The sequence below is a fragment of the Frieseomelitta varia genome, unplaced genomic scaffold (assembly GCF_011392965.1).
Source record: "Frieseomelitta varia isolate USP_RPSP 00005682 unplaced genomic scaffold, Fvar_1.2 scaffold_464, whole genome shotgun sequence".
In the NCBI taxonomy this organism is placed as follows: domain Eukaryota; kingdom Metazoa; phylum Arthropoda; class Insecta; order Hymenoptera; family Apidae; genus Frieseomelitta; species Frieseomelitta varia.
Window position 1 is genome coordinate 151,784 of NW_025110217.1, and position 24,124 is coordinate 175,907.

Genomic DNA, 24,124 nt, shown 5'->3' on the forward strand with positions numbered 1-24,124 from the left:
GTTTTTATGGCCAAAATAATTTAGCGGCGCATCGTAGCTCACTTTTGTAGAGTACGATAGTTTAGCCACCCCTGCTCTACAGAATAACTTCCAGCACTTTAGAAAATACCAGTAATTTAGAAAAGAGTTCAATTTGAAAAAGAAAAGAGACTGTGGTTTTCTATCCGTGGAGAGGCGATTTAGGAAGATCAGCTGAGCGTGCGAGTACGAAGATTACCTCGAATAGGAGTAGCAAGGTTGTGCGTATAACATAATGCAGTCAATAAATGATGGTTCCGTTATATAATTCGCGTATCCTTCGCCAGCCCCGTAACGACAGAAATTTCACGTGCACGTACATCTGTTGATTTATCTGGTTACAATTGCCGGAAATTGATGATTGCTGTTTAATTCAAAGCTTCTTTGCTGTTCGTTATGTTAATGACGTAATCTTTCACGATCAGAGACTGTTGCTCGTCGAATATACCGACGAACTGAACACCAAGACCAACAATCGCCAGCTCGAAATATTTCCGGTGTCCAAAAAAATTCATTTCGAAAAAGTGGAAATCGCACCGAACTACAATCACCAAAATGATAAGAATTAACCAATTTATTGGGTTTTACTTTAGCAAAAAGTAATTTCGTATTTTAGTGTACAAGTGAAACGTGCTTTTTCTCATGTCGCGAAGTATATAAATAAAATTTGCCATGTTTCTATACTGTATGATGGACAAATTTGATGATTCAGTGGTCGATGGTTCCAGCGTTAATCAGAAACGATGTCTAGGACAAGCTTGTTGTCCAAGCCGTTTCGAACTCGAATCACGCGCGCGACTCTTGGACTGATCGAAGGCAACCCAGCCAGACGGATTTCTCGGTGCTCTGCCAGAGAATCTCTGAACAACGTTGCACGTTGCGCAATTCGTTCCGATATTCACGACAGACACCGTAAAAAGCCACGCCGGTGAACAATCTTGCTCATCTTTCTGCTTTCGCAACGAGCAATCTTGCAACGACGTTTAAGGCGTCGCGAAGACGAATGGTCACCTAATTTTAGTGAATACCAACGATCGAGCTCGAGTTTCTCTCGAGTTCGTCTCATCCCGATAAATTTTCGTGTTGCACCGTACACGGTATTTCTCCGTCTTAGCAGACACATCTTTGAATCTACTAGGTGTCTGACTATTATACATATATATATATATATATATATATATATATATATATATATATGATGAGATTTAAATTTTTAGACGAATTTTTTAAACGTATCTTCAAAGAAATTTTTGTCTTTTATCAAAAGGTTTCTATCAAGGTTCCTGCCTTGAGAGGGAATTAGAACAAAAATTTAATTGAAATTGAAACAAAATTAAATTAAAATTTAATTGAAATTGGAACAAAATTAAATTAAAATCAAATTGAAATTAAAACAAAATTAAATTAAAATTTAATTGAGATTGGAACAAAATTAAATTAAAATTAAATTGAAATTGGAACAAAATTAAATTGAAATTAAAACAAAATTAAATTAAAATTTAATTGAGATTAAAACAAAATTAAATTAAAATTAAAATCAAATTAAAACAAAATTAAATTAAAATTTAATTGATTGGAACAAAATTAAATTAAAATTAAATTGAAATTGGAACAAAATTAAATTAAAATTAAATTGAAATTAAAACAAAATTAAATTAAAATTTAATTGAGATTGGAACAAAATTAAATTAAAATTAAATTGAAATTGGAACAAAATTAAATTGAAATTAAAACAAAATTAAATTAAAATTTAATTGAGATTAAAACAAAATTAAATTAAAATTAAAATCAAATTAAAACAAAATTAAATTAAAATTTAATTGATTGGAACAAAATTAAATTAAAATTAAATTGAAATTGGAACAAAATTAAATTAAAATTAAATTGAAATTAAAACAAAATTAAATTAAAATTTAATTGAGATTAAAACAAAATTAAATTAAAATTAAATTGAAATTAAAACAAAATTAAATTAAAATTTAGTTGAGATTGAAACAAAATTAAATTAAAATTAAATTGAAATTAAAACAAAATTAAATTAAAATTTAATTGAGATTGAAACAAAATTAAATTAAAATTAAACTGAAATTGGAACAAAATTAAATTAAAATTTAATTGAGATTGAAACAAAATTAAATTAAAATTTAATTGAAATTAAAAAAATTAAAACAAAGATTTGATTAAACTTGAATTTAACTTGTTCAAATTTAATTACAACATGATTAATTTGTTCCCCCCCCCCCCCAAATTAAACGTATCAACAGTCTATAAATACGAAAGCTACAATCAACTCTTTTTAATTTTTTTTTTGCTAACTCTTTTTAAACTCTAAACTCTTATAAACTCTATTGAAATTCTAAACTCTTATGAACTCTATTAAAATTCTTCTCAACACTTATTAAATTCGTGTATTGATTAAATTAAACGTGTTGTAGATCAATTAGTCTTAATCTGGATATCTTGACAAACGATAACACGCGAAATAACGAATTCACTTTGAAAGTGAGAATTTCCCCCATAGAAGGAATTTCCTACTTTTATCTCTTTCCCGTAAAAGGAATCGCTCCTTGCAACAAGGTGCTAGAAAGACAAATCGCCCTGTCCATCGTTTAACCTCCTCTCGCGTCATTTTTTCTTTCCCATTCTCAATCAATTCGATCGTGATTCATCGTGTCCATCGATCTGAACTATGCACCAAGAATATTTCATCATCGACTGTGATTTCCTTCACATTCTTTCAGTCCACTGTTTTATTTAGGTTTAGGATTTTTCTTTTTACTTTCATTACTTAAAGTTTATTACCAACCACTTGTGTGAGTTATTAGCGACTTGAAACTTGGAACTGAGTCTTACAATTTATTTTATAGGTTAGACTGTTTTAGGTTTATTTAGTTTTAGAATTATTCACTACTTAGTTATTTACTAATTAATTTTAGGATTGTTCTTTTTTTCATTATTTAAAGTCGCATTAACCACTTGTGCAGGCTAATAGTCTTGAAACTTGAGACTAAATTTATTATATAGGTTATAGACTGTTTTAGGTTTAGTTTTAGGATTATTTTTGATTTTCATTATTTAAAATCGCATTATTAACCACTTGTGCAGGGTATTAACCTTGAAACTTGAAACTAAATCTTATATATAAGTTAGATTGTCTTAGAAGGTTTTAGTTCAGGATTATTTTTTATTTTATTTCTATTTTCATTATTCAGAGCATTATTAATCACTTGTGCGAGTTATTAGCGACTTGAAACTTAGAACTAACTCTTAGAATTCGTTATATAAGTTAGACTGTTTTAAAAGATTTATTAGTTTTAAGATTATTTTTTATTTTCATTGTTTAAAGTCACGTTAATCATTTGTGTGGGTTATTAGCGACTTGAAACCAAATCTTACAATTTATTGTATAGGTTAAATTATTTTAGAAGGTATATTAGTTTTAACATCGATTCTTTATCCTTCAGGTTGTCATTCAGGGAGAGATTTATGTTCATTTATGATGTCTATTCTTGGTGTATTTTCTGCACTGGACAATAATACGTTCCACTGTCAATTGAACTTTGTACAAATCACAAATTGGGAGATCTTTCTTTGTTGAGGAGATACTCCTGAGTTTTGTATTTTTGCCCGTTATGAGATTCTTGAGATTACAATTTGGTCGTGTGCTGATAAAGACCAAGGCAATTGTCCTCTTAAAAAATTAATTTTTTATTCTTGTTAGCCACGATTCATATGAGGATCTCCATTTGTTTCCTTCGATTTTTTGCTTCAAACTAACAAGTGTAGATTGGTGTAGTAGTCGAGATAATGGTGAGTTAACTTCTGTCTTTCATTTCCAGATTATGACAACGTGGGAGGGGATTCAGGCTACAGCGATCGTATTATCCCTTTCGATTGATTTAAGTAGTGTAGAGTACTTGGCAATTTTGAATAGCGAATTCGTTCGTTGTCTCGAGCAAGGAAGTCGAGGTCGAAGAGGAACAAGAAAGTCTAAAAATATTAGAAGGGAGCGGGCACGAGAGCGCGAAGATGTACAGCCAGGAAACGTTTCGCCGCGTTGCTTTCTCCGTAAGACCTCTTCCCCGACGCGTGAAAGCGACGAGTGCCCTTTGGATTTCTTTCACTCCCTCGTTCTCACTAGAACGAGTCGAGTTCCAACGACAAGACGCAGGAAAGATGTCGTTCATTTTTGCAAACGACGTGGCGAGAGAAGTTTCGGTCAGATTTAAATCGCGAACGTGACTAAATTAGGCCATTGGAATGGAGAGAAGCCAAACTGTGAAAGAAGAAGCTTCACTTTCGACCGCCAGGGAACGTAACGAGCACTTTAGAAGAGCGCGGGCGTTAGATAATTTCTAGAGGTTTTATCTTTGCACGAATCCTCGTTGTCCCAGTGGCTGTGCCATATGTGAGAGAAGAGACACGATCAGCGGATCGGCGCACGTGTCGCTGATGAAAATTTCGATAGAAACAACCGCTGAACAACGTTTGTCGTAATCTCTCTGAAAATCTGTCTAAAAATGCATATGACTGTGTAGTCAGCTACGTCTAGTTGCGTGTATGAATAATGATTATAAAATCTATTTATACGTATCTAAATAGTATATGAATAATGTATATAAATAGTGGTGATAGATAAATATATATAAATATAAAAATAGCGATTATAAAATCTATTTATACGTATAAATATATATATATATATATATAAATATTTATTACATAGTAATAAACTGAATAACATATTTACAAAAAGTATAAATATATTATGTATATACGTATAAATATATAAATGTTTATTACATAGTAATAAACTAAATAACGTGTTTACAAAAGTATAAATATACTATATATATATATACGTATAAATATATAAATATCTATTACATAGTAATAAACTAAATAACGTATTTACGAAAAGTAAAAATATAATATATCTATACGAATAAATATATAAATACCTATTACATAATAATAAACTACATAACGTGTTTACAAAAAGTATAAATATACTATATATATATACGTATAAATATATAAATATCTATTACATAGTAATAAACTAAATAACGTGTTTACAAAAAGTATAAATATACTATAAATATATATATATATATATATATATATATATATATGTATAAATATATAAATATCTATTACATAGTAATAAACTAAATAACGTGTTTACAAAAAGTATAAATATACTATATATATACGTATAAATATATAAATATCTATTATATAGTAATAAACTAAATAACGTGTTTACAAAAAGTATAAATGTACTATATATATACGTATAAATATATAAATATCTATTACATAGTAATAAACTAAATAACGTATTTACGAAAAGTAAAAATATAATATATCTATACGTATAAATATATAAATATCTATTACATAACGTGTTTACAAAAAGTATAAATATACTACATGCAGACGTATAAATATATAAATGTCTATTACATAGTAATAAACTAAATAACGTATGTACAAAATCCATTTATACGTACGTAATTAAACAATCCTACAAGTTGGATTCAAAAGAATGAAAAATGAACGATAAATCGTAAAACGAATCTCTCTGAAAATCTGTGTAAAAACTGCAGATGAAATGCACGATCAGTCACGCAGTCGAGTTGCGTATTTATAATCTATTTATAATTTAAACGGAACTGCCGTATTCCATCTGGTGAAGACATGGTCAGAACTGGTTTATAAAACGACCTTAACGAAGAGGATTGTTGCGCCGCGCCACGAAAATGATAGTTGGCGGGTTAAGGAAGTTCGTCGATACACGTGAACATTCGCAACCTTGATAGGACGTTGCCCCAGCATCTCGCTGAGTGGAAGAGAGAAAGAAAGAGAGAGAGAGAGAGAGAGAGGAGAGAAGGTTGTGCAGTAGTGTTTACACTTTACGTGCTCAGCTGAGATCTCCAGGTGTCACGAGACAATTCTCAGTGTGGAAAGCTGGGGAAGAAAAATAGATATTGTTCGTGGCGCGAACCGTAATAAGGATAAATATTAGAGGTGTCCAGTAAGTAATACGTATATATTTCTGTTATTAGGTGTACGTGTACTGCATTCGTATACATTTTCAGACAGATTTTCAGAGAGACGTCTCACGACGAATTTTTTTAGTATTTGTTTCTGATTGCGGACACGTCGTTCTTCACTCGTCTTTGAATCTAACTAGACTGTTTAATTAGATACGTATATAATAAATTTTATAATCACTGTTTGTACACTATTTGTCTATTATCAGTACTTATGTACTACTTATATATTTATGTAATAGTTTAGTATTAATATATATTGTATTAATATATTTATATAGTAGTATATTATACTATAATATATTACCATATTAAGTAGTATATTATACTATAATGTACTATAATATATTATACTATATTATACTATAATATATTAGTATAGATAAACTTATATAAATATTAATATATTCATATAATTAACTATAATTATAAATATGAATATTAAGATATTTATATAATTAAAACTATAATACACTATTATATATTTATATAATAGTACAGTACTATATATTTTTATATTTATATATATTTATCTACTATTTATACATGCAACTGGACGAACGATTATGCATTCGTGTACATTTTTTTAGACAGATTTTCGGAGAGATATTTTACGAATTTATTTTGACAAAATCGAATCTGATTAAACTGTTTAATTAGGTATGTGCACGTACGTCAAAAGTAGATTTACATCACGTTTTGTCAAATTCATTCAGGCAGAAAGAAACGCACGATAAAAATTTATAATAATGTTATGAAATATTATAATATATAATATAATATATATATGTGTATATTTTATATATAAAATATAAAATTAATAATATTAGGACAAAGCTTGATATCCAGGCGCGCGATGAAAGTGACAGAAGTGCCGGAAGTGGTTACCGACAGTTTCCCCCGGCAGGAAACACACCGCATCTCGGTCCAGTGTCCTCCAATCGATCAAGGATATCAATCAGACTCGCTCGACGATCCCGCGTGAAAGCGCGAAACGTCGTCGAACGTGCTGTCACGATTCGCGTCACGATCTGTCCTCGATCGGTATGCCTCGAAGAAGAATCGACATCGAAAACGTTGAATTCGTAGAATCTCTCGAATTTGTTTTCGATCGTTGTGAATGATCTTGACGATATATGTATATAATTCTGCCGTGTGAACGTCGAGAATTTTTTGTACCAAAATCGTAATATTTGCTCAGTTTCAAGTGAAACAAAATGTATAATAAAATATATTTTATTATATATAAATATAATAATAAGTAAAGTTTTTATATAATCAGTTTCAAGTAAAATAAAATATAAAATATATAACAAAATATATTTATTATATTACTAGATTTGATTATATTTATTATATTAAAATTTGATTATATTTATTATATTATATATTTAAGTAAAACAAAATCGGCAAAACAAATAATAAATCTATTACTTCTCAATAATTTCTATCCAGTAATATCGTACCGAAGAGTTCAAAAAGAAAGCGACTACGGTTCGGTCACTCGTTATGGTCCGCAATTAGTTGCCAGCGCAACGTGGTTAATCTAGAATAACGTGCCACGCACGTCGAGAATTTTTTGTCCCAAAATATGCAATATTTTCTCAACTTTAAGTATATTTAAGTATAACCCAGGCAAGACAAATAATAAATTTGTTAAATTACTTCTCAATAATTTCTATCCAGTGATATCGTACCGACGAGTTCAAGAAGAAAGCGACGAATTTATTGTGTACGGTTCGGTCACTCGTTATGGTCCGCAATCAGTTGCCAGCGCAAGAGCGTGGTTAAATCGTAAGAGAGAGAGAGAGAGAGAGAAAAAAAATGAAAAGTTTCAATTTCAGATTGCAAGGGATAGGATAAGAGGAGAGGAATAGAAATATAAGAGGCACGAGGTTGCCGAGCAATTGATTGATATTCGAGGAGTAAGCTCGGCCCGTAATTTCGATTGTAATTTAACGGGGGGAGGGGAGGGCTGCAACGCGCGACTGACGCCTCGATCGGGCATTTTATGCAGACAACAATGCGTCGAACGTCAGCGAGATGGCTCACGCTGGGAGGAACGTCCCTCATCAATATCCATAAGTCAGAAGGACATCCGTCTTCGCGCAACACACGCGGAATAATTTACAAGGATACGCGATAACTGGCCGTTGGTGGACAACGTGCGTGAGGTAATAATGCACGGGAACGAGGTTCACCGCCACTTGGTCGTGCCATTTCCTTTCGACGATCCGACGATAAGACGCAAATGCGAATGAAACTGCGTGTCATTTATTAACTGATCTGATAAAATGTGAGAGAAAAAGATTTGAAAAATGATCAGAGCCCATATAAATGGAAATATGTTCGAAAAATAATGGTTTAGGGTCGAGTTATATACCGTAGGGAAAAGATTCTACTTCATTTCAAGCAAACTTGAAGTTTCTTTCTTAAAGCCACGTTTTTTTTTCTTTTTTTTTTTCTTGTTACCTCACTCTTACGTCATAGCTACGTGCAATCCACAATAAGCTTCGGCTTTCTACAGCAACCTTCGGTTGAAAGATAAATCTATCAACGGTTAGTCGCAACTTTTTGTCCCAATTAAGTTAATTTTACTCTGGTGATGTTGAATAATAATTAATAATACCTATTAATTTTATTTAATAACTGGATACGACCGTACGAGTGTTATTCGTTTAATAATTAATTATTATTGACCACACTTTTTAAACTCCATTAATTTTTAATTAATTTAAATTAATTATTATTATTAACCACACTCCATTAACTTTCCTTAAATTTTTTTAATGTAAAAAAAATTTTTTTTCAATTTTTTTTAAACTCCATTAATTTTTAATTAATTTTTATTAACCACACTTTTTGAACTCCAGTACTATCTATGTTTGCAGAAACATGAATTTGTAGACGGGATATAATGAAAGTGAAATTCGTTTTATACGATTCAAAGGTTTCGTTGGTCGATCAACAGACAGATTTCCGTCCACGATGATGACACACGAAAGTATGCGGCTAACGAAATCCATTTGAGAACAATAGAAAAAGGAAAACGAGTCGATCAGTTTGCTCAACGACGCAAACGACGACGAAAAGAGTAGCAGCAATCCAGCCAGGAGGGACAGACGGCTGATGAAGAAAGAGATTTAAAAGACGGATGCAGATTGAAGATCGTTTCTGTGTCGCAACAATTGCCGCTTTTCATTGGGACAATTTCTTAATCAAGTTGTCATCGAATAGCTTAAAAAAGCAGCAATTTGAGGAGCGCGCGCAACGAGCGCATTTGAACCTCGTCCTTTGTAGATCTCATCGTCTTTGTTTGACTTTTCATTCGAATCTTTGCCGAAATTTTTCGAATATATTTACATTTCAAACTACTCTTTTAGCTTTCGCTGTTCCTCGAGATAAGGAAGTCTTTTTTTTCTTTTTTTTCTTTTCTGTCCGATACTGTGTGATATTTTTAATTTGAAGCCTTTGAATTTCTAAATTTCCGAGCGCTTGAATTTTTTTAACTTTTCAATATCCTGAGTTTCCACTCGCGTTCGAGGCAATCCCGTAATTGTTGGCGGACAAGCAAACGTAAATGAAACGGTGTAAATGGTTGGCGAACAGAGAGACACTCGACTTGGAGAAATGAAAAAGAGCCGAAGGACTCTGGTTGATCGCAAAGATTAAAGGCTTATCGAGATCGGGACCCGAGCTCCGCCTTAATTCCATCCCGGAACCCGCAATTTTCATTACCGACGCCGTTTGTTATTTCGCGATTTTGCAACAAATTTGCGGTTGTACGACATTGTGTAATTTAACGAAAACATTTGTTCAAATACTTTGTCTTTTCTCCCTTTCTGTTATCCAAATATGTATGTATATACGCACGTAACGCTGTATTATACTTTCAAGCGTGAAATAAACGACACGTTTAAAAAAAAAAATACACGATAAAATTCGCGCGATGCCTATTCAATAATTTAAAACGGATGCACAATTTCAAATTCAATTTTAAAATTCTCAGTTTAAAATTCTCGATTTCAAAGTAATATCGATATAGAAATCGATAGCAAAAGAGAGGGGGGCAGTTGCGCGCGCATCGATGCTTGAGGCACTGAATTTATACAGTATAGTTGTAGGATATACAAAATACAATGCATGCAATATGTATGTATAAAATTATAACATAACATTTTTATGCGGTTAATTGTCTTATTCGTTGATTTTTCACTCACCGCATCGCTGTCTTGAAACTACTCTGGCAGGTTCCTTGGTGAAAAATGTCTAAAAACGACTCGTTTCTTCCTCACGTACACATACACGCACTTCCTTCTCGAGAGACTGTTTACGACTGACGTTTCACGTTTCGTACGTCTGTTACGAAAAAGAAATAACGTTCATCATCTGATTATAACACGATGTCTTCCCCCATGCAGTATCATCGTCATTTTTATCATCGCGCACGTATGTCGCGTATGAACGGAACGAATGCATGTTTGGTTAACTCGACTTGAGCTCGTCACCGTGTTCGGAATACTTTACACCACACGTTACGATAAATTAGGTTAGAACGTAGAGAAAAGTAGTACAGTACTACAACGCGAAATTTCGTACAATCCCGATCTTTTGCGATTAACTTTACCTACAATTCGCACAGACTTGTCCGAAGCGCGTCAAACTGGCGGGTTTGAAGCTGATTTGTGACGTCAGCGCTGACCGTTAAAAATTTAACATATACCATGAACTACGCTGCGTGCGCCGAAAACAAAACTTGTCTGAATCGGTACGACAGGATGTGATACAAAAATGGTAAGGGGGCCCCCAATCGTGGATCGAAAAAATATATTGTATGCGAGGTCTATTCATATATGCACCTCATCTGCGATCACAGCAAACAGATCTGGCAACACTGTCCATATTTTTTGATTTTAATTCTCATCACCAGTAGTGCTGCGATGCAAAACCTGCCTGAATCGATACGACAGAATGTGACACGAAAATGATAAGGGGATCCTAGGACCCCGAAATTATAAGATAAAAAAATATATTGGATGTTTTTTGTATTTACATACCTCGTCTCTGCCACGGACAACACAGACCCAAATATACTGAATAGACTTTGCATTTCAATGATTTTTTACAAAGTCGGTATTTCAGAACGCGTGATGCAAAGTTCCGTAAGATGTCGTGTCGATCAAGCTTGTCGTGTGAACGCAGATGTCACTGTTCAACTATTAAACACGAGATAGTGTATATAAAACTCTCATTACGAATTTTACTATGGGAAGGCGACAAGTAAGTGACGCTTGGTAATCATTTTAATCATATAATTTTCCAAAGCTTATACGCGATTGTCGATCTCGAATCCTTTTTCTAACCCTAACGTTGTAAGGAACGACGAACAAATTTTATATTAATTTTTATGTAACGTTAACAGATGCACCGGATGTGACAGGCAGCGTAATAACCCTTAAGGTTAAGTGACATTACGCTTTTTAATATATTTGATTGTTTTTTTTTTAAATCGGTAAACAATTTTGGAACGATGCCAACACCAAATTCCATAAGCGTAGCCGTAATATGTTCTAGCAATATGAATAGAAGCATGGAAGCTCATGCCTTCTTGAGGTAATCAATCCTAATAGTAACCAAATTGTTAAGTACATAAGATATTGAACAAATGGATATTCCTGTTTCTTCTGTTTCAGTAAAAAGGGATTCAACGTAAAATCTTTTGGAACAGGTGATAAAGTTAAGCTTCCTGGAAATGCACCTGATCGTCCAAACATATATGACTTTGGAACTTCATATGATGAAATATATAATGATCTTTTATCAAAAGACAAGCAATAGTATCCTTTGTATTAAATAAATGAGTCTCCTCTTTTTTTAGAACATTTGCGAGAATTTGGGAAATAATTATTTTTTTACATTTTTATTCTTTCACGTTATTATCTCTTTGATAAGTATAATAAAGCTCATGAAATAATTAAAACTAAAATTCCTTAACCACGACATTAGTTATACGCAAAACGGTTTATTACACATGCTGGATAGAAACCGTAGAATAAAGCCCAAACCAGAACGATTTCAGTTATCCAAGGACAAATTCGACATTTTAATCACTTGTGAAGAGCGCGTTTATGATCAAGTAATTGAATGCATGGAATCTAGAACTCAGGAGGATAGTCAACCAGTACATTTGATTAACATTGACATCCAGGATAATCACGAAGAAGCTACAGTTGGATCATTTCTCATTTGTGAATTAGTCACTGTGGTAATTTCAGATTTCATTGAAGTCATTGTTATATTACTTTGTAATTATTTTTAATCAAGAAATATATTTTTTTTTCAGCTAGCAAACAGTGAGGACTTGGATAACGATATAGACGAACTACTTCACGAATTTGAGTCCAAATTTGCAAGAACAATCTTGCATACGGTACTGTTTTATTAAATAACATGCTGCATACCAAGAACTTGGTGTTCATCAACGACTTTAGTTATAAAAGCAAACTAAATTATACGTTATAAATGTACCACCACATTCTCTGACTCAGATCATGTGAAGCGAATTCCACTTTTTCGCAACAAGTAAAAATTTGATCCGCGCTTCCTATTTAACGAAATACTGCTTTCCACGGAGATCGTTTTAGAGACCTGCCATACTATATCTGTAATTCATGGCAAGATATACAGAAATAAAATTACTGGAGTCGTTCCGATTTTCGAAACACTAGTATTAGAGGGATTAAAAAAGATTGAAAAATAAAGAATACAAATTATGAAATATTTTAATTTTATAATATATACACATATAAGTACAACAGCAAACTATTCTTATATGCGTATGTATTTCATTGTTAGAATATTTGTGGTACATAGAATTTATATGAGTCTCTGATGCGTTTATAAATTCAGAGGCTTGTATATTACGAAATATTACGATTCGCTGTTATATAGCGAAAAGGCCTTCAATTCTCATAATACATTAATAAATATTCGTAAAATCAATGTTGATCAAGATGGGCGTACAATCTTCTCGTTTTTTCACGTTTCTTTTTATTTGAATGTTTATTGATCTTTTTCCACGGTTTTTCTTCAAGCAACAAATTTTGTGTGGTACCAGTTACTGATTCAATATTGCTGAAAAAATTATTACGATAATTATCAAAATATTTTAGAAACAAAATTCGTATACACGCTCTTATTATTATATACGAACAATTATTGTCAAAAATTATACAAGGATGACTTTATCAAATAATAAATATACAATAATGTTACGTACTTTGAATCAGCTCGGTACGAGCCATGCATTTTTCCAATTACTCCTTTTACATGTATATTTGAAGTATTATTTTGAAAAAATACTTTATCTAAATCTTCAGATGTAATTTTATTTCCCTTATTCACACGCACTGTTCTAGGCGGCAAATGCTTATTCACAGAAATTATTCTTCTTCGCGGAGGGAACGTATGAAAATTTTCCTGTTCTATTGTTGGTGGTGCAACACAGTACAACAATCTACCATTTACAAAATCTTTTAAAAGATATCGCGCTGAGCGTGGATTGTCTGGTTGTCCATTTTGTGTCATGAAACCTCTGTTATCTATAAGAAAAAAAAGAAAAAAATAGATAATAAATCACTTATACAAACTATCATGTACTCTTATATACAGGAATACACGAGTACATACATCCATAGGCATTTAAAATTTCCTCTGCCGTTGGTGGACGATTAGAATCTTCTCCTTCTAGCGGTGGAGGTATCATGATTCCATAAAGATCTTCTATAACATGTCTTGGTATTAAAGTACCTAATAATGTGATTGGAGGTACATGATCCCTCATTTGGTCAATTGGCAGTACACCATTTAATATCATTTCTGATTTTGTACAAACGAAACTAGGCATTACTAATCCAGGGCAATCACACAGAAGTAAATCCTTCCCCAAGAACAGTGTTTGAAAATGTTTTGTTTTACCTGGTGTAGCAGACACCGATACTTTTTTATCCAACAATAAGGCATTTATTGTGGAACTTTTACCTACATTTGGATAGCCTACTAAACCAATTGTTGTGATTCCTTTCACATACGTTTCACTCTTGTAAATTGTTTTAAAAAATGATACTAACTCATCTCTGCTTAACAATTTTGATGAATTCCTTATCTTATTATTGTTTTCTGTACTTTTCTCATCTAATTTCTCTACTGAATTTTCTAATTCATTGAAATTATATTCACTAGATCTCTTAGAGCTTATTTCCCCTACATTTTCAATTATATTATTACTACCATCATCTGCACTTTCATATTCACTTTCTGAAGCAAAATCTGAAGTGTATGAAGATACATCACTATCATCCTCTATTTCACTATCCTGTTTGTCTTCAGAATCTTCTTCCTCTATTATATCTTTCATCTTTTCATTCTCAGCTGCCAATGTTGCAGAGAAGAATGCAACCGTCAAATTGATGTCTGTAAAATATTTTGTCCATGCTTGTCGTTGTTCCTCCGTTAAAAAGTCTGCTTTATTTATCAGTATGACATTCATCTTTCTGGGATCTACTTCTTTAACATACACCTCCAAATCCTCACAGTAAAAGAGCAACGGATTTCTCGCATCAACTATCTGTACAATAACGTCACTGCGTTCTACTACTCTCCATAACTGCCTCCAAAATTCTAAATTCTTTTCATAAGGTGTCAACATCAATCCTTCTACCTCTTGCAACGTAGCAAGAGAACGTCTCCACTCTAAGAATTCTTCTCTCTCTTTGTTTTGCAATTCGTGGGCTGTAGTCGAATTGTCCCATTTTGGTCTCCTTGGTATTTTCAGGAGAGCTTTGTTCTTCCGCTGCGACTCCAATACTTTTGCTTTCTCGTCCTTCGAGAGTAACCCGATGCCGCTCTTTGGATTAACGAACTGGATGTTTAATTTCTCTGCATGAAACTCGGTCCCTGCTAACTCCGCAGTGGAGAGGAATTCTTGAAAGGAACTTTCTTCCGTAACAGATTGAAGATTAAGACGTCCCCAGTCGTAACCATCGTTTAACTCGGCAGTATGAAGCTAATAAAAAAAAAAAATACATTGTTGAAGATTATTCTTTCTCGTATACGACGAAGCGAATAGGTTATGAACTACGAACGAAACTACTTTACCATGGACGAATTAACATTTCTCTTATTTCTTGACGAGTTGAAACGATCCTTGATCAAGGTTTTTCCTAAATTACTGCCTCCTATTTTCCCTTTTTTACCCATTGTCAGTTTTATGCAACTTTAAGGAATCATAACACGAGGTTAGTCGTTGCTCAACATAGAGTTGTCAAACGTCGAAAGTAAAGCAATGGCATGAACGAAACATCAAGAATATATGTATAGATTGGCATGTATAGAATGGCATGAACGAAACATCAAGAATATATGTATGTTAATGGGATTAACATCATAAGAATTATGTATTCAAAGAAACAAAAAATCTTTCAAATGCAACTCGATGCACGATAGAATTAGAATATATATTTATGCATCATACATTTAAACTATATTTGTATGTGTGTCGATGTGTGTATATATATTTAAATTAAACCTATGCCTAATGTGTATCTATAAATCAAATCTGGGACAAAATTTTGACCAAATCGAACTTTTGCATCTTAATTCATTTTTATTAATAATTGATAGGTAAACTGTTCTGGTTCACAGTTCTCTCGACGACCAGCAACAATTATGAAACGTTCAACATGCTTCACATGCTTCTCTATTCTACTCCAGCGCGCTCAATTCTCGAAATCTTTCGGAACAAGAAAAATTCTTTCGCAAGGCAGCTTGTGAACAGTTGTTTTTTCCTTTTTTTTTTTTTTAAGTCCATTTTCCTTTTTTTTCTTTTTTTTTTTTTCCTTTTCAAATCGAAATTACATCGGTGTATTATTGATTATACTTTATATATTACAATATCCGCGACATAGATTCGCCACGCTTGGATACTATACGCGTATCACGAGCCGGGGATAAAAGAGGTTGTAGTTGCATTCGACACGAATTCATTCGCAATATTTAGAAATCTAGCCATCTGTAGTATTGATAATCAGTCGCTTTTTCTGGGGGAGGGGGGAGGAAAGGGGAGAGGGGAACGGACGTTGTTCTCTCACCAAATAAAGTCCCATCGGAGAAAAGAAAATATATACTTTCATTCAAGCACGCTAGATTTTCGAACGCTCGTTTCCGAATTTTTCCTTCTAACGCTGAGTATAAAATGGCTCGCAACGTTTCCGACATGGATCGTCGATTTTACACTCGCAATGCTTTCACAGGTTACCACCATCCTATGTAGAATTTGTTATCGATCAACTGTACAATCCAGCACGAGTAGAACTGGCATGGACGAACGGCAGTATGTTAACGTACACATAACATACAAACACTTCCGTTCCGTTAATAATCACTTCTTAATAATTATCTCTTCCTCGAATTCCTCGTGGTTGATCGCCGTCGCGTCCCCTGCCGCGGTTGTTGTACCCGCTTCTTCCCATTCTTCCCATGTTATTGTCGTTGGGACCTCGGTTCATACCGCGATTAGGACCAAGTTTATTTCCGAAATTACCAAAGTTCGAGTTGAAATTATTCGGCGGATTCTGGCCGGGGTTTTGACCACGGAAACCGGGGCCGAAACCCGGTCGGTCGAAATTTGGCGGGCCAGAGTTTGGCCCGCGAAAATTCGGCAGACCTTGAAAGTTGTTACCGAATGGTCCTTGGTTTGGTCCGAACGGAGGCAACGGGCTCGGTCTAAAATGTTGATTTGGTCCGAAGTTGCCATTCGGCGGTCTAAAGTTAGGGCCGAAGTTGCCGGGTGGCGGCCCATTAGGGCCAAAGCCGGGATGCATGTTAGGATGGTGCATCATATGCATGGGAGTGTCAATTCCTTGCATACCAGGGTGCAACGGTTTATTCTGCATAGGATGCTGAGACATGTTCGGATGTGGCACTAAACTTGGAATCGGGGGGGTCATGTTGGGATTAATATTCTGCATATTGTGGTGGCTCGACATGTGAGATATGCTGTTGCCTAAATGAGGTATGCTGTTACTTATGCCAGAGACTATGCCCAACGGCATGTTGTCGCGTTTGTCAAAGTTCCCTGAAAAACCACTGTCTCCTTTTCTGGAGCCATCGTTCATCGACTTCTCGTCGTCCCACCGCGAATTACCATCCCGGTCCCTGTCCTCGTAAATATCGTTGTCCAAAGGTTTCTTCAAAGAAAATCCGTGTGGACCTCTGAAATCCTTATCCGCGTAATTACTTCTTACGTCGTAATCGGAACGAGAACTAGGCCTTCCCGGTCCGCTGGATATGTTAAACCGTAAGTCCTCATCGCGATTCGCATTTCGGGTGTTTTCACCGTGAGGAAGCTTCCTGAGATCTTCGTCGTGTCCACTATGGAAAGAGTTGCTCTCGTTGGAGTTTTGGTTCGATTTTGTTCCGGTATACCTCAAGTCGGTATCGCTCGATTGCGAGTCCTCCGTCATCACTCCACCAAAGACCGGTTGGTGAATCTTCGACGTTCTATCACTGGCTCCACCGTCGCTCCAACCGATCAGTTGATCAAATTTCCGTTTTCCACCGCGGTTCAACGCTTTCAGCAGTTCAGGATTCTGTGCAAACTTGGAACTGGGCAAAGGCGGAGGAAGTTCGATGTCGGGGACTTTGGAATAATCGATTTCGCCGTCGTCTTGCAAATATTCTTCAGAATCGTCCATGTTATCCGGTGGACCCACAACGTCGCGTAACTCCTCTATTTCTCCAGAGAATACTAGTTTATTTATGGCATCGTTCCCTTTGCTGATTGCTTCTGCTAACTTCGAGCCAGCTGCAACATTAGCAACGATTTCAATAGTTTTGCAATTTTATTTGAAATTACGATACCGAATATTTCTGTTAACACTAAGAAATACTTACGTTCGACAGGAATCATTTTTCCGTATAGTATAATACCATTAGGCGTCACTTCATTCAACGGCACTGCTCCTGGCGTAGTTTCAATCAATTGATTCACAAATGCATTTAATGCTTCTACCTGCTCCATATCTTCAGCCTCCATCTCGTTCCATTGAGCTTGAAAATTCCTTGGAATCGGTTTGCTATATGGGACTTTTTTATTAGCAAATTTCTTTCCTTCATCGACTGCATGATCCAAGTCCAAACCAGGAATACCTCCACTTTTATCTTCTGGCTCGCCATCGGCATTGATTCTGTCTTCTGGTCCCATACCAGGTATTACAGCTGCTTCATCAGCTATAAAATAGTCAAAACAATAGTACAAGATCCAATTTCCTGAACATTAAATTATTATATAAATTCGACCCGCCGTTTCATTCGTATAAGTAAAAAATTTACTCTATTGGAAATACAATTTATGAAGCAACTTAATACTAATAACAATATTCTTATTGTTGTGTACCAATTTCATGATCATCAACACCAGCCGATCCTGCTGGCAAGGTATTGAGATTATACTTGTCCCTCATTAAATCACCAGGTCTGTTCCGCGTCCAAAACTTTGAAGTGTGATCGTTGCTACCGGAACACAAAATATGTCCCAACGGATGCCAAGCTAATGTCCAGACTATGCTGTCATGAGCTTGTTCAATCGCGCCCACTTCCTTGTCAGCTCTAAAAATTAATTATAATATGAACAACGTAATTATAAATAAAAAATAATATTACAAAAGGAAAAGGAAAGTTGGTGAAGCATACCCAACGTGCCAAAATAAAATAGCTCCGTCGCTACCACCGCTACAAAATAGACCCTCGTGACTTGGATGCCATGCGACGCTAGAAGCTTCTTTTTTGTGACCACGAAATGTTTGAACTTCTTGACTTAAATTTCGAAGATCAAACAACTTGAGCAAATGGTCCCGTGATGCGGTTACTAGCCAATTTCCATTTTCATTCCATTTAACATCCATAACTGTTGACTTATGTGCATGTAACGTTGCAAGAGACTGACCAGTTTTTGGATCCCATAATTTCACTGGTTGCTGATTGTCTTTGCTTCCAGAGATGACTAGACTTTTTTGTGGATGCCAGTGTACACACTTCACATCAGCTCCATGACCTAAACAATAATTAGATGAATTTCAAATTTATTACAGTTTGGTACCAATAGTGATACATTAGTTACTTGTTGAAGCTATGAGTAATAAATAAAAAAATAAATAAAAATACTTTTATTCCAATGTTATATAATAAATAATGTACCCCTGAGAATTCGTTCTTCATGACATCGAAGAAAGTCCCAAATTCTGACTGTTCCATCATCACTGCATGTTGCCAATTTGTGATCCGTTGGACTGAAACTACCCACCCAAAAAACAAGTGTTATATTCAAACAATACGCTGTTATATATTTATAGAGTGATTCTTTATTTGCAAATGCTCACAATGAGAATTTTTTGAATGAAACAAGTACCACAACATCATAAGACGTATAATACACATTTTGCATTTATTATTTCATGTAGGCACATGTATAAAATAATAGATAATAAAATAGTAATATAGTATGATGAAAGATTGATTACACATTAAGCTTTATTAACTTTATTGAAGTTCTATCTTTGTACAAATGCAATATATTCAAAGTGGAAGGAGATAGAATATGAAAAGTTTATTATTATTCAATAGAACACCTCAAACATATGGTACACCTTACGGACATTATTATGATATGACATCAAAATATGATCGTTAGAAATTGAAGTTAGAGCATATAATAGCTTACATTTATTACTGATTTGTCATTTTGTTTATTAAATAAATACTACACATGCAATACATGTTTAAATATATACACAAATGTATGACCAAGCAAAGAATATTATAAATATTTCTCTTCTTTTTATAGTACCATCTGCTAAATAAATTATGTATTTGTATATCTACACATGCATCCTTAATGAGTCCTAAATATATTATGTAGAAATTGAAATTAACTAACGAGCCTGTAAAGAATAATTTTCAAAAAAAAATTACTTAAATGAAATGCATAACAAGCTACTATCTATTATATGATTGCTAATATCCTCTTCATGTATGAAATTTTCTAAGTTAAATATACATTATATATGTGTGAAAATATGTATGACAACGCGTAAAAATACATGAATAAATTGGGTCAGCTTCAAAAATTATTCACATATCAATAATGTAGTCTAAGAACACGCGTAGCGGACTGTTACTTTGAATTCGTCTCAAGGAATAGACAGACATCAGTAATAAAAGGAAGAACTATGTGTAAATATTGTAAATAAACAAAAAACCATCTTCGACAGTCATATCTGGCACTCAAACAAAATTCATTGCTGATCAAGCAACAAACTTTTCCATTGTCATGAAAGTAGAATCTCTTTTTGATGCCACATGACTACCGAGTGATATACCAAGAGTAATATTTTTTCAAAAGTTCAACATTTATTGCACAAAAAAAATGTCCGAAGTGTACATGAAATTCGTTATATCTCTCTGTTACTCTCTCTCTCTCTCTCATCTGCAAAAGGGCACAAGTGATACAGACCAAAAGAAAATACTTTATTTTTATTTTCAGAGACATATGGTACTGTAACTGTCTTTATTTAACTTTATTGAAAACTTGGATGATGTAAAGAAGGACAGAGGATATTTATTTTTATTATAATTCCATGGGAATCTCGACTAGGTATTGCTGTATATTTCTTTGTTTATTCTTCATTCTAAATATACACATCTTGCCCAATGATCTGACCATATAAATTCCATAAACTATGAGCCATAAGGACCTAATTTCTTTTTTCCTACAATTTGTTTTATTTTTTTTTTTTTCCAAGCCTTACTACGTAAAAATAATAAGTTTATACTATCGTAATCTGGTGGACCGTGTAGATTCATTTAGGTCCCTAAGACTCTATGAATACAGGTAACAAGTTTCATGTTAATATACACGTACAATATATTTAGCAGAGAAATTTACACTATCCTTGCTGATCAACCTTGAATTATTACGATTTACGGAAATGTAAAAAGTTATCACAGTTTTGAGAAACTATTGGTTATTTAACTTTAATAAAAAGTTTAATCAAGCAAAAACATCTGCAGCTACTTGTGATTGTATTTATAATGGTATTAAAGCACATCAAATCTTTTCTTTTTTAATATAAAGCCTAGTTAAATGTGACAATTAAATATCAAAATTAAATGTAATAAGAACACTTTAATAAGAAAAAAAAAAATCAGTTTATAGCAATGTGAATATCGCCATAGGGAATGTATTTTTATCAAAGATGAAATATCTCTTATACAAGATATCAAATATCAGTAAATCTTTCAAGTACAATTTATAAAAAATTCTAGAAATCACCTGTGTACCCATACAAGAAGTGATGTTTTGAAAACAAAAGTGTTGAAAAACCAGAAAAGGAAGAGAATGAGAGTCATGTCCAATATCTTAACTACAGCAAGGATGGACGGATCATCGATAACAGTGGCGCAAGAGACGTAAGGACTAGTGTGGTGGATGGTATACCTGAGTCCTCTAATCGCTTCTTTGTGCGCCTGAAACATCTTGACGTTGTTCATATTGCTCTGCCAATACTTCACATAGCCTGCATGATCTCCCGTGACCATCCAACTCTCATTGTGTGACCACACCATTGTTCTCACTGGACTATCATGTGCCTAAACAGACAAAAATCATATGTTTGATTAATATATCTGAAATTTACGTACATTCTAAAGAGAAATTGACACAACGGAAATCTAATTTTTAATTTTTGGAAATTTGGTTCAGAGTTTCTTATTTATACATATCATTTTTCATTGAAATCACAAAATCATAAATTGATAATAAAACAATACTAATTGATCATTTAACAATATTGCAAGGTCATAATAGGTGCGAAACGATATTAAATAACATTCGATTTAATTACTAGAAGAAAAGATACAATAAAAAGTAAAAAATACCTGTAGAATAGTTTCAAAATTAAAGGTAAGACCATTCCATAAGGTGAATTCCCCACTGGATGCACCAGTGACAAGACGCCTTCCCTCTGGTGTCCAAGCCATACAAAATATAGGACAACGCATTTTATTTGTTGCAGTCTTTACAAATCTTGTAGTAACTGCATTTATTGGATTATCAACATAACTGGGTGGTGGAAGTAGATCAGGATAATACATCACATCTGGTTGAAGGGCACGTCTATCTCTATAATCTCTCTGCCATACTCGATTCTACATACAAAATAGACAATATTATTATTCATTGCTTGACTTACGAAATTCCAGAAATCAACCTGAAGATCCTACCTCCAAACTCTTTATAATAGCAGAATTATAGTCCACAGTTTTGCGCATAACAGATTTTCTAAGTCTTTTCCCATCAAATTCATCTTGTAGTGTATCTTGACCAGCCGCAACAATTTTAGGTGCATGATAAGGTCTGAATGGTTTAAAGAAACCCCTTGCTCCATCTCTGTGGTTGGTGTATCGATGTTGGTAACTTCCAGATGTGTTTATGGTAGTCAAATTAGGTGGTGGAGCTGACAAATTTGGAGTTGTAGGAGGTGGCACAGACATATTAGGTAAACTTATGGCCGGCGGGGGATTTGCAAATTGAGTATTTGCAGACATAACAGCAGTTGTGAATTCTGTAAACAAACACAAAATACATTCCTCGTTATTGATTCTGTAAATAAAAAATACATTCCTTATTACAAAATTCTTTATACAAAATAGCTGTGACAATATTTATTCTTTGTTAATGTTACATGTGACAGATTTCCAAGTTACAACTTCAATTCACATATGGCATGCCATAGCCTGTTAGATTATCTAACAATTGAATTCTGACTTGACTGTTTGCACAATTTATCGCGTTAAGAGAAGAAGACTGGGTAAATTTCAATAAATCAACAATAATTTTTCGCAATATGTGAAAATGTCGCTCGAATTTCTTCTAACAAAGGTATTCTTTTGCTTTTACTGTTAAAAGTTCGAAATTCCTCTCAATGATATAGCACGGTAGTTAAGTATATGATAAACAGGTATAAAACCTATTTCTATCAGCAACGAAATGTTAATAAAGGTTATACGAATTATGTTCCGGGAGGGTGCGATGAATTCAACAACAATTACTGAAAACCCTCGGTTTTTCGAATGGGAAGCGAAGCCTTATTTACAAACATTGATAAACAACCTGCTCATTAATTGTGAACAAATATCCGTCGATGATGTTGCACTGCGAAACGCTTGTCACATCTCCCGAACGTGCGTGGACCGAGCGAGTGGCGGCAGTTCAGCCCGCCACCGCCAGATGTCTAACAACTATGTCGCTAGTAGTCACTCCAGTTTCTCTTCCTATACGCTCTAACGTCCCGTGCAGCTAGAGCCAACAGTGGTCGCCAGCAGAAGTTCTACTGATGAGTCTGACTGGGTGGTTCCGTAATGAAACACGCCTTTCTTTTCCGTTCCATTCTTCCTCTTTGTTCCACTAATTATCGCCACGTGCCCACGTCTTTGCACAACTGCGCAAATGAAGGAGCAAGCCAAAAACGAAAGATTCAATGTTTCTTCTCGCGTTTTTTTTTCTCTTTTCTTTTCTTTGAATTTACGATATTTACACGATGTCACTTGTTTCCACCATTCATGTAAAAAGAAAAAAATATTTTCCAAGTAATAAAATGAAGCACACGAAAGTATTATTTGCGTTATTACGTCGGTGAAATACTGGCAAAAACTTCGCGTTTTACTTTTGTGCGAATCGAAACACAACGGGCAGACAGTATGAAAATTGTGTATCCCCTATGGACGCCATTACTCTTTCAGACGATGACATCCGTTTCTTTCGCATCCACTTCCGACGGTAGCTTCGGTAAATAAATTGCGGCAATAAACATATACTGACAGCACCTTGCACGTGGAATAAATGGAAGTACACGCGCATTAAGTCAACGTCCTCTTCTTTTTTTTCTTTTTAACAACGGAATGCGAATTTTTAATTTCAAAAATTAATAGGG

At 34.0% G+C, this 24,124-nt stretch overlaps 4 protein-coding genes across 7 annotated transcripts in view; 1 reads left to right on the forward strand and 3 right to left on the reverse strand.

The window, feature by feature from the left end:
• Positions 1-10,737, reverse strand: part of LOC122532698 — a 70,446-nt gene extending 59,709 nt beyond the window's left edge. The window contains exon 1 of the mRNA XM_043661708.1: positions 10,298-10,737. The gene's annotated coding sequence lies outside the window, so the exon portion shown is untranslated. The remainder of the gene's footprint in view (positions 1-10,297) is intronic.
• A 510-nt stretch (positions 10,738-11,247) lies between these two features.
• Positions 11,248-13,076, forward strand: LOC122532692 (RNA polymerase II subunit A C-terminal domain phosphatase SSU72). 3 transcript variants are annotated; one of them, XM_043661689.1, is made up of 5 exons: positions 11,248-11,360; positions 11,503-11,690; positions 11,771-11,914; positions 12,084-12,342; positions 12,421-13,076. In XM_043661689.1, the coding sequence occupies exons 2-5, from the start codon at positions 11,608-11,610 to the stop codon at positions 12,520-12,522; spliced, it is 588 nt and encodes a 195-aa protein (XP_043517624.1). In that variant the 5' UTR covers positions 11,248-11,360; positions 11,503-11,607; the 3' UTR covers positions 12,523-13,076. The 3 variants fall into 3 exon arrangements, with proteins under 3 accessions (XP_043517624.1, XP_043517622.1, XP_043517621.1); XM_043661687.1 differs by having other exon boundaries at positions 11,253-11,357; positions 11,500-11,690; XM_043661686.1 differs by lacking the exon at positions 11,248-11,360 and having other exon boundaries at positions 11,379-11,690.
• LOC122532691 (large subunit GTPase 1 homolog) lies at positions 12,846-15,572 on the reverse strand. The gene is made up of 4 exons (XM_043661685.1): positions 15,234-15,572; positions 13,767-15,141; positions 13,357-13,678; positions 12,846-13,211 (listed from the first exon to the last, which is right to left on the reverse strand). The coding sequence occupies exons 1-4, from the start codon at positions 15,333-15,335 to the stop codon at positions 13,076-13,078; spliced, it is 1,935 nt and encodes a 644-aa protein (XP_043517620.1). The 5' UTR covers positions 15,336-15,572; the 3' UTR covers positions 12,846-13,075.
• A 149-nt stretch (positions 15,573-15,721) lies between these two features.
• LOC122532689 lies at positions 15,722-24,066 on the reverse strand. 2 transcript variants are annotated; one of them, XM_043661684.1, is made up of 9 exons: positions 23,564-24,066; positions 22,416-22,756; positions 22,071-22,340; positions 21,631-21,782; positions 19,332-19,429; positions 18,828-19,188; positions 18,532-18,743; positions 18,030-18,365; positions 15,722-17,940 (listed from the first exon to the last, which is right to left on the reverse strand). In XM_043661684.1, exons 2-9 carry the CDS (start codon positions 22,737-22,739, stop codon positions 16,523-16,525), a joined length of 3,171 nt encoding a protein of 1,056 aa, XP_043517619.1. In that variant the 5' UTR covers positions 22,740-22,756; positions 23,564-24,066; the 3' UTR covers positions 15,722-16,522. The 2 variants fall into 2 exon arrangements, with proteins under 2 accessions (XP_043517619.1, XP_043517618.1); XM_043661683.1 differs by having other exon boundaries at positions 23,305-24,065.
• Between the last annotated feature and the right edge of the window lie 58 nt (positions 24,067-24,124).